This window comes from Nerophis lumbriciformis, linkage group LG22 (genome assembly GCF_033978685.3).
Source record: "Nerophis lumbriciformis linkage group LG22, RoL_Nlum_v2.1, whole genome shotgun sequence".
In the NCBI taxonomy this organism is placed as follows: domain Eukaryota; kingdom Metazoa; phylum Chordata; class Actinopteri; order Syngnathiformes; family Syngnathidae; genus Nerophis; species Nerophis lumbriciformis.
The window spans coordinates 2,652,459-2,664,076 of record NC_084569.2 but is presented as its reverse complement, the minus strand read 5'-3'; the positions used below and the strand labels follow the sequence as shown (position 1 = coordinate 2,664,076).

General features: G+C 37.9%; 1 protein-coding gene across 1 annotated transcript in view; it reads right to left on the bottom strand.

Annotated features, from left to right (window-relative positions):
* Positions 1 to 239: 239 nt before the first annotated feature.
* Positions 240 to 11,618, bottom strand: part of LOC133615676 (coiled-coil domain-containing protein 134-like) — a 32,481-nt gene continuing 21,102 nt past the window's right edge. Inside the window, exons 4-7 of the mRNA XM_061974441.2 lie at positions 10,512 to 10,596; positions 10,262 to 10,443; positions 8,430 to 8,501; positions 240 to 1,960 (exon numbers count right to left, since the gene is read on the bottom strand). Of these exons, the coding sequence (XP_061830425.1) occupies positions 1,835 to 1,960; positions 8,430 to 8,501; positions 10,262 to 10,443; positions 10,512 to 10,596 (465 nt within the window). The 3' untranslated portion in view covers positions 240 to 1,834. The remainder of the gene's footprint in view (positions 1,961 to 8,429; positions 8,502 to 10,261; positions 10,444 to 10,511; positions 10,597 to 11,618) is intronic.

The following is an 11,618-nucleotide window of genomic DNA, read 5'->3' as shown; positions in this document are numbered from 1 at the left end:
CCTGTTGTACATCATTCTAACATGTTGTTACCCCTGTTGTACATCATTCTAACATGTTGTTACCCCTGTTGTACATCATTCTAACATGTTGTTACCCCTGTTGTACATCATTCTAACATGTTACCCCTGTTGTACATCATTCTAACATGTTGTTACCCCTGTTGTACATCATTCTAACATGTTGTTACCCCTGTTGTACATCATTCTAACATGTTGTTACCCCTGTTGTACATCATTCTAACATGTTGTTACCCCTGTTGTACATCATTCTAACATGTTGTTACCCTTGTTGTACATAATTCCAACATGTTACCCCTGTTGTACATCATTCTAACATGTTACCCCTGTTGTACATCATTCTAACATGTTGTTACCCCTGTTGTACATCATTCTAACATGTTGTTACCCTTGTTGTACATAATTCCAACATGTTACCCCTGTTGTACATCATTCTACCATGTTTGTTGTACATAATTCCAACATGTTGTTACCCCTGTTGTACATCATTCTAACATGTTACCCCTGTTGTACATCATTCTAACATGCTGTTACCCCTGTTGTACATCATTCTAACATGTTGTTACCCCTGTTGTACATCATTCTAACATGTTACCCCTGTTGTACATCATTCTAACATGCTGTTACCCCTGTTGTACATCATTCTAACATGTTGTTACCCCTGTTGTACATCATTCTAACATGTTACCCCTGTTGTACATCATTCTAACATGTTACCCCTGTTGTACATCATTCTAACATGTTACCCCTGTTGTACATCATTCTAACATGTTGTTACCCCTGTTGTACATCATTCTAACATGTTGTTACCCCTGTTGTACATCATTCTAACATGTTGTTACCCCTGTTGTACATCATTCCAACATGTTGTTACCCCTGTTGTACATCATTCTAACATGTTGTGACCCCTGTTGTACATCATTCTAACATGTTACCCCTGTTGTACATCATTCTAACATGTTGTTACCCCTGTTGTACATCATTCTAACATGTTGTTACCCCTGTTGTACATCATTCTAACATGTTACCCCTGTTGTACATCATTCTAACATGTTGTTACCCCTGTTGTACATCATTCTAACATGTTACCCCTGTTGTACATCATTCTAACATGTTGTTACCCCTGTTGAACATAATTCCAACATGTTGTTACCCCTTTTGTACATAATTCTAACATGTTGTTACCCCTGTTGTACATAATTCTAACATGTTACCCCTGTTGTACATCATTCTAACATGTTGTTACCCCTGTTGTACATCATTCTAACATGTTGTTACCCCTGTTGTACATCATTCTAACATGTTGTTACCCCTGTTGTACATCATTCTAACATGTTACCCCTGTTGTACATCATTCTAACATGTTGTTACCCCTGTTGTACATCATTCTAACATGTTACCCCTGTTGTACATCATTCTAACATGTTGTTACCCCTGTTGAACATAATTCCAACATGTTGTTACCCCTTTTGTACATAATTCTAACATGTTGTTACCCCTGTTGTACATCATTCTAACATGTTGTTACCCCTGTTGTACATCATTCCAACATGTTGTACATCATTCTAACATACAGTATCTCAAACCTCAATGATCCAAAGCCCTTTTTAGAGACTTCTCCTGCCTTTGCAATCATTTCTGCAGGATTACAGCAATTCACAAACATTTCACTACTTACAATCATGTGGAGATGTTCCATTTGGATTTCCCACAATGCACCTGTGATGATAAAGCGATGACGGCTTCCATTTCCCTCCTTCTCGCCAGAGTCTACTTTGTGAACCGCCCGTTCTCTCTTCTCCTCCCGCTGGCGTCGCTATAGTTCGCTGCGAGAGCGAGAGATGCGAGGCCCTTTCCTGATTTCTTTCCTTTTGTCCTCCTTCCTCCTCCTCTTCTCCTCCTCCCTCAGAATCTTCTGGAAGGCTTCAGCCGTATGGAGCACCTGGAGTCGGGGGGGAGAGAGCTATGATAACAAACTGTATGTAAACAAACTCTCCCAAGCCGCTATTTTTTCCTACACTTTGAACCCAGCGGTTTATAAGACGGTGCGGCTAATTTATGGATTTTCCTTCGCTGACGGCCATCATGCATATAGTTTAAAAATAATTACAATCAAAGACAGTGAAAAGGTGTGTTATTGTTTGTGTTATGGCGCCATCTTTTGGACGAGTTCGCTCACTGCAGGTGCTGCAGTGCTCTTCTGTCAAGAGCTTTTAACCCCAAGTAGCTGTTCCACTTTTCTAGCCGTCCATGGCGTTTCTACTCTTCATTCATCAGTCCAAGCAACGTTTGTAAGTTTTACAATATAACTAAAACCATTCTTACTTACTAAAGTGTCCCATGTGTGATGTTTTCATGCATATTTGTACGTGCTATCAAAATGTAATCAAACTAGCATCGTTAGCTAATATGCTAACACGTTTTTAAGTGTCTGTGTTTTAATTAAGTTCCTAAAACATTTTATTTTCACCTGTTTTCTGCTCCGTCAACTATTTATTTTGTAACCATCTTTTATGGCGAATAATTATGACGCTTATCGCTTTTTGAAGATGTTCTGGTCGGTTGAAAGCGGCCTGAGCGACCTTTCAACCTAAAGTAGAAGTGGCGTCTACTTTTAGCCATCCACGGCGTTTCTACTCTTCATTCATCAGTCCAAGCAACGTTTGTAAGTTTTACAATATAACTAAAACTATTCTTACTTACTAACGCGTCCCATGTGTGATGTTTTCATGCATATTTGTACGTGCTATCATAATGTAATCAAACTAGCATCGTTAGCTAATATGCTAACACGTTTTTAAGTGTCTTTGTTTTAATTAAGTTCCTAAAACATTTTATTTTCACCTGTTTTCTGCTCCGTCGTCAACTATTTATTTTGTAACCGTCATTTATGGTGAATAATTATGCCATTTATTGCTTTTTGATGACGTTCTGGTCGGATAAATGCAGCCGGAGTGTGGGAGCGTTCACATTGAGGACGCGTCGCACATACGGTAAATTCCGGACTATAAGCCGCTATTTTTTTCCTACACTTTGAACCCAGCGGTTTATAAGACGGTACGGCTAATTTATGGATTTTTCTTCGCTGACGGCCATCATGCATATAGTTTAAAAATAATTACAATCAAAGACAGTGAAAAGGTGTGTTATTGTTTGTGTTATGGCGCCATCTTTTGGACGAGTTCGCCCACTGCAGGTGCTGCAGTGCTCTTCTGTCAAGAGCTTTTAACCCCAAGTAGCTGTTCCACTCTTCTAGCCGTCCATGGCGTTTCTACTCTTCATTCATCAGTCCAAGCAACGTTTGTAAGTTTTACAATATAACTAAAACTATTCTTACTTACTAAAGTGTCCCATGTGTGATGTTTTCATGCATATTTGTACGCGCTATCAAAATGTAATCAAACTAGCGTCGTTAGCTAATATGCTAACACGTTTTTAAGTGTCTGTGTTCTAATTAAGTTCCTAAAACATTTTATTTTCACCTGTTTTCTGCTCCGTCGTCAACTATTTATTTTGTAACCATCTTTTATGGCGAATAATTATGACGCTTATCGCTTTTTGACGATGTTCTGGTCGGTTGAAAGCGGCCTGAGCGACCTTTCAACCTAAAGTAGAAGTGGCGTCTACTTCTAGCCATCCACGGCGTTTCTACTCTTCATTCATCAGTCCAAGCAACGTTTGTAAGTTTTACAATATAACTAAAACTATTCTTACTTACTAACGCGTCCCATGTGTGATGTTTTCATGCATATTTGTACGCGCTATCAAAATGTAATCAAACTAGCATCGTTAGCTAATATGCTAACACGTTTTTAAGTGTCTTTGTTTTAATTAAGTTCCTAAAACATTTTATTTTCACCTGTTTTCTGCTCCGTCGTCAACTATTTATTTTGTAACCGTCATTTATGGTGAATAATTATGCCATTTATTGCCTTTTGATGACGTTCCGGTCGGATAAATGCAGCCTGAGTGTGGGAGCGTTCACATTGAGGACGCATCGCACATACGGTAAATTCCGGACTATAAGCCGCTATTTTTTCCTACACTTTGAACCCAGCGGTTTATAAGACGGTGCGGCTAATTTATGGATTTTCCTTCGCTGACGGCCATAATGCATATAGTTTAAAAATAATTACAATCAAAGACAGTGAAAAGGTGTGTTATTGTTTGTGTTATGGCGCCATCTTTTGGACGAGTTCGCTCACTGCAGGTGCTGCAGTGCTCTTCTGTCAAGAGCTTTTAACCCCAAGTAGCTGTTCCACTTTTCTAGCCGTCCATGGCGTTTCTACTCTTCATTCATCAGTCCAAGCAGCGTTTGTAAGTTTTACAATATAACTAAAACTATTCTTACTTACTAAAGTGTCCCATGTGTGATGTTTTCATGCATATTTGTACGCGCTATCAAAATGTAATCAAACTAGCATCGTTAGCTAATATGCTAACACGTTTTTAAGTGTCTGTGTTCTAATTAAGTTCCTAAAACATTTTATTTTCACCTGTTTTCTGCTCCGTCAACTACTTATTTTGTAACCATCTTTTATGGCGAATAATTATGACGCTTATCGCTTTTTGACGATGTTCTGGTCGGTTGAAAGCGGCCTGAGCGACCTTTCAACCTAAAGTAGAAGTGGCGTCTACTTCTAGCCATCCACGGCGTTTCTACTCTTCATTCATCAGTCCAAGCAACGTTTGTAAGTTTTACAATATAACTAAAACTATTCTTACTTACTAACGCGTCCCATGTGTGATGTTTTCATGCATATTTGTACGCGCTATCAAAATGTAATCAAACTAGCATCGTTAGCTAATATGCTAACACGTTTTTAAGTGTCTTTGTTTTAATTAAGTTCCTAAAACATTTTATTTTCACCTGTTTTCTGCTCCGTCGTCAACTATTTATTTTGTAACCGTCATTTATGGTGAATAATTATGCCATTTATTGCCTTTTGATGACGTTCCGGTCGGATAAATGCAGCCTGAGTGTGGGAGCGTTCACATTGAGGACGCATCGCACATACGGTAAATTCCGGACTATAAGCCGCTATTTTTTCCTACACTTTGAACCCAGCGGTTTATAAGACGGTGCGGCTAATTTATGGATTTTCCTTCGCTGACGGCCATAATGCATATAGTTTAAAAATAATTACAATCAAAGACAGTGAAAAGGTGTGTTATTGTTTGTGTTATGGCGCCATCTTTTGGACGAGTTCGCTCACTGCAGGTGCTGCAGTGCTCTTCTGTCAAGAGCTTTTAACCCCAAGTAGCTGTTCCACTTTTCTAGCCGTCCATGGCGTTTCTACTCTTCATTCATCAGTCCAAGCAGCGTTTGTAAGTTTTACAATATAACTAAAACTATTCTTACTTACTAAAGTGTCCCATGTGTGATGTTTTCATGCATATTTGTACGCGCTATCAAAATGTAATCAAACTAGCATCGTTAGCTAATATGCTAACACGTTTTTAAGTGTCTGTGTTCTAATTAAGTTCCTAAAACATTTTATTTTCACCTGTTTTCTGCTCCGTCAACTACTTATTTTGTAACCATCTTTTATGGCGAATAATTATGACGCTTATCGCTTTTTGACGATGTTCTTGTCGGTTGAAAGCGGCCTGAGCGACCTTTCAACCCAAAGTAGAAGTGGCGTCTACTTCTAGCCATCCATGGCGTTTCTACTCTTCATTCATCAGTCCAAGCAGCGTTTGTAAGTTTTACAATATAACTAAAACTATTCTTACTTACTAAAGTGTCCCATGTGTGATGTTTTCATGCATATTTGTACGCGCTATCATAATGTAATCAAACTAGCATCGTTAGCTAATATGCTAACACGTTTTTAAGTGTCTTTGTTTTAATTAAGTTCCTAAAACATTTTATATTCACCTGTTTTCTGCTCCGTTGTCAACTATTTATTTTGTAACCGTCATTTATGGTGAATAATTATGCCATTTATTGCTTTTTGATGACGTTCTGGTCGGATAAATGCAGCCTGAGTGTGGGAGCGTTCACATTGAGGACGCATCGCACATACGGTAAATTCCGGACTATAAGCCGCTATTTTTTCCTACACTTTGAACCCAGCGGTTTATAAGACGGTGCGGATAATTTATGGATTTTTCTTCGCTGACGGCCATCATGCATATAATTTAAAAATAATTACAATCAAAGACAGTGAAAAGGTGTGTTATTGTTTGTGTTATGGCGCCATCTTTTGGACGAGTTCGCTCACTGCAGGTGCTGCAGTGCTCTTCTGTCAAGAGCTTTTAACCCCAAGTAGCTGTTCCACTTTTCTAGCCGTCCATGGCGTTTCTACTCTTCATTCATCAGTCCAAGCAACGTTTGTAAGTTTTACAATATAACTAAAACCATTCTTACTTACTAAAGTGTCCCATGTGTGATGTTTTCATGCATATTTGTACGTGCTATCATAATGTAATCAAACTAGCATCGTTAGCTAATATGCTAACACGTTTTTAAGTGTCTGTGTTTCAAGTTAGTTCCTAAAACATTTTATTTTCACCTGTTTTCTGCTCCGTCGTCAACTATTTATTTTGTAACCATCTTTTATGGCGAATAATTATGACGCTTATCGCTTTTTGATGACGTTCCGGTCGGATAAATGCAGCCTGAGTGTGGGAGCGTTCACATTGAGGACGCGTCGCACATACGGTAAATTCCGGACTATAAGCCGCTATTTTTTCCTACACTTTGAACCCAGCGGTTTATAAGACGGTGCGGCTAATTTATGGATTTTTCTTCGCTGACGGCCATCATGCATATAGTTTAAAAATAATTACAATCAAAGACAGTGAAAAGGTGTGTTATTGTTTGTGTTATGGCGCCATCTTTTGGACGAGTTCGCTCACTGCAGGTGCTGCAGTGCTCTTCTGTCAAGAGCTTTTAACCCCAAGTAGCTGTTCCACTTTTCTAGCCGTCCATGGCGTTTCTACTCTTCATTCATCAGTCCAAGCAACGTTTGTAAGTTTTACAATATAACTAAAACCATTCTTACTTACTAAAGCGTCCCATGTGTGATGTTTTCATGCATATTAGCCATCCATATTTAACTTTTTTTATGGCCTCGGCAGAGAAAAATCCATAAATGAGTCGCACCGTCGTATAAGCCGAGTTCAAAGTGTAGGAAAAAAGTACCGTATTTTCCGCACTATTAGCCGCACCTAAAAACCACAAATTTACTCAAAAGCTGACAGTGCGGCTTATAACCCGGTGCGCTTTATATATGGATTAATATTAAGATTCATTTTCATAAAGTTTCGGTCTCGCAACTACGGTAAACAGCCGCCATCTTTTTTCCCCGTAGAAGAGGAAGTGCTTCTTCTTCTACGCAAGCAACCGCCAAGGTAAGCACCCGCCCCCATAGAAGAGGAAGTGCTTCTTCTTCTACTGTAAGCAACCACCCGCCCGCGTAGAAGAAGAAGAAGCGCGCGGATATTACGTTTCATTTCCTTTGTGTGTTTACATCTGTAAAGACCACAAAATGGCTACAGGTTTCCGGTTCATGAAAAGACGCAATCTCTCCATCCGCACACGGACTACTATTTCACAGCAACTGCCTAAAGACTTTCAAGAAAAGCTGGCTACTTTCCGTGCATATTGTAAAAACAAGATAGCTGAAAAAAAGATCCGGCCAGAGAACATTATCAACATGGACGAGGTTCCACTGACTTTTGATATTCCTGTGAACCGCACTGTGGATACAACGGGAGCACGTACGGTGAATATTCGCACCACAGGGAATGAGAAGTCATCCTTCACTGTGGTTCTAGCTTGCCATGCTAATGGCCAGAAACTTCCACCCATGGTGATATTCAAAAGGAAGACCTTGCCAAAAGAGACCTTTCCAGCCGGCGTCATCATAAAAGCTAACTCGAAGGGATGGATGGATGAAGAAAAGATGAGCGAGTGGTTAAGGTAAGTTTAAGTTTACGCGAAGAGGCCGGGTGGCTTTTTTCACGCAGCTCCGTCCATGTTGATATACGACTCCATGCGCGCCCACATCACGCTGGTTTTTAATATATTATTAAAGTTTGACTGACCTATCTGACTGTTTTTTTGACATTCCTTTAGCGCAGTTAGATGCGGCTTATAACACGGGGCGGCTTATAGGTGGACAAAGTTTTGAAATATGCCGTTCATTGAAGGCGCGGCTTATAACCCAGGGCGCCTTATGGTGCGGAAAATACGGTATTTATTACTCATTTTTTGTCGATTTACTTTTGTAGCTGTATGTAGAAGTGGCGTTGCTGAGCTAGTTGCATTAGCTCTGTGCTCTCTCACGCCTTTTATGCCTTCATTTTCTTTTCGTGTTTTTTTATCTCATTTTTTGTGGACTTTTTGTATCCGCACTGCAAGCGCATCATCTCCCCTTTAAGGCCCGTCTATGGTGACTCACATCATCTCTTTCTGTCCGGTAAGGGTTGATGAAGTCTGGAGATTTCTCGGTGATTCCCAGCTCTTGTGACATCTGCAGCAGGAGAGGAAGACACAAGAGCAGTGGAAAGAAAATGACTGACAAAGTTACTCTGCAGCTATTTTGCTTCATAAACCAGAATATCATTCACACCAAGTGAGGTCGTCGTCGTTGACGTGCAGATTTGTTCAGAGAGTAAATGAACTGGTCTACATTGTATTGCTTTTGCTGTATTTCATGTACAATCAAAGCTTCATTGTGTCTTTATTATGAATTGAATTTTTGCATTTGAATTTTTTCTTCTTCTGTTGACAATTTCATTGGGAAAAAAAAGTGTTAGCAAAATGCATTTAAAAAAAAAAAAAATCAGGGTATAAAAATTAAAATGTTCAGCTTCATACACTGAATTTCTATACACTTATTTCACACTGAATTTTTAAACAATAATTTTTCATAGAATTAATTTTAAACACTAAATTTGTATTTGCTAACAATGCTTTTTTTTTTTTTTTAAACAAATGTTTTTGATGCGAACAAAATCAGTTGACAAAATTCAAATGCAAAACATTAAGTTACATGTATATTATTTTATATTTATTTATTTATTGTTTTTATTCAGTCATTGGTGGAGCTAAGGATAATATTTGAATATTGTTTTTAATATTGTTTTTAATTATGTTGTGCAGCACTTTGGAAACATTTTGTTGTTTAAATGTGCTATATAAATAAAGTGGATTGGGTTGGATTACATTAATTTAGTGTCAAAAAAATATTTTATTATAAAGACAAATTGAACACTGAATACACTGATTTTTAAAACATTTATTTTTAAAACACGAAAATTTTATACACTGAATTTCTTTACACTGTAATTTTCATTATTTTTTTAGAGTGAATTTTTATAAACTGTTTTTTTTTTAACTGAAAAATTAAACTTTTTTTTTTTTACACATAATTTTTAAACACTGATTATTTCCACTGAAATTTTTTTACACTGAATTTCAATACACTACATTTATATACAATTATTTCTTTAAACACTGACATTTTTTCCCCAACAAAATTGTCAGCATAATTTGATGCAGGGAAAAAAAAATCAGTTCATAAAAATCATAAAAATGTTTAATTATGTAAAAAAGCCAGCATATTAACGTTAGCATGCTAACAAGTACCATTCATCAAGCAACTAAATATTTGACGCTGAGGTGTATCCCAGCAATATTAGCAAAAAAGCTAACAGAGTTTGTAATAATTTTTTATTTGGTATTCAACACTTTTTTAGCTAATTGAGCAGGTATACACTTCTGTGTCGTATATTTGAGTATTTCACTAATGCTATCTGTAAGCATGCTATTTTTAGCATGTATGCATCAAGTACCAAAATATGACTCCAGTCAAAATGAGCTAAAAAGCCAGCATATTAACGTTAGCATGCTAACAGGTACCATTTGTCAAGAAATAAAAATATTTGGTGCCGAGGTGTGCATCAGGTAAAATGAGCAAAAAAACTATCATGCTAACAGTACCAGGCCAACACGCTAAGAAGAGCATGCTAACAGTTAGCATTAGTGAAATACTAAAATATATGACACAGAAGTGTACACTTGCTAAAAAAAAAAAGAGTGCCAAATTCTACAAAAAAACACATGTTAGGAATGCATCAAGTACCAAAATATGACTCCGGTGCATACCTACAAAATTAGCTAAAAAAAACAGCCTAACGTGCTAACATGTAGGAAAAATGATGAAAAAATGCTAATATTAGAATGCTAGGAGTGGTACCTTGGACAGAAGAAAACAAGAAGTGGTCTTACCAGCGTGAGTACATGTTGGTGGGCTCCTCCTGTGAAAACTCCAGTCTGGTTACAAAAGTGCAGCCCCCAGCGCAGGAGCCCCCCCCAGTCGGCGTTCCTGTCGTAGTAGTGGTGCACGATACGCGGGAAGCGCAGCGCCACGTCGCCAAAGAAGGCCGTGTTCTCCACCACGTGGGAATAAGCTGCAGGGAAGAAGGTGCAGGACTTGGTGGCAGAAATACACAAGCAACGTTTGTGAAGTAAGTCAGACCTTCTTTGATTTTATCATCCAGAGGGAAGGAAGCCTCGGGCTGCAAGTTGGCTGAAAGCAGGATTTGTCTGGAGTCCTCCAACACCTGAGGAAGGAAGAACCCTGTTATCATTCCGTCTGGTAGCAGTATCATTCCATCTGGTAGCAGTAACATTCCATCTAGTAGCAGTATCATTCCATCTAGTATCAGAGTAGCAGAGGTATGGTTTTAGAGGTCTTGCTCATGATTGGTTGAAAAGTTATCTTGGTGGTAGAGAACAGTATGTGCATATGAACAATGTAGATTCAGATAAAAAAATTATAACACACGGAGTGCCCCAAGGTTCTGTACTGGGACCAAAATTGTTTTTATTGTATATTAATGATATCTGCAAAATCTTTAAAAAACTCAATTGTATTCTCTTTGCTGACGATACAAGTCTGTACTGTTCTGGGCAAGACCTTGGCCAACTCTTAGAGACTGTAGAGAGCGAACTCCACATACTAAAGCAATGGTTTGATGCCAATAAACTGTCAATCAACCTAAATAAAACAAAATATATAATTTTTGGAAATAGGAAAAATAACATACAGTGTCATATAAGAATTGATGATATGGAGATAGAAAGGGTGTATTCAACAAAATTTTTGGGAATCTATATAGATGATAAATTAAATTGGAAACTGTACATAAATATACTTAAGACAAAGATGGCAAAAAATATTGCTATGTTACATAAAATCAAAAACTCCGTAAATCAAAAGGCTCTTAATGTTATATAATTCTTTCGTACTCCCTTATCTTAATTATTGTGTTGAAATCTGGGGTAACAATTACAAAACAAACATCAACTCTATATTGTTATTTCAAAAGAAAGTGATTAGAATTGTAAATTATGCAGATTATCATGACCATACCAATGCTCTGTTTGTTAAATTAAAAACATTAAAACTGCATGATCTTGTTGACCTCAACACTGCTATTGTGACGTACAAAGCTCATAACCACATGCTGCCTCGGTGTCTACAGGAGAGGTTCAAACCCAGAGAGAATCCCTATGACCTCAGAGGTTCAGCTGTCTTCCAGAAAGCTAAGATAAGAAGGATCTTAAAAAGTAGATGTGTTTC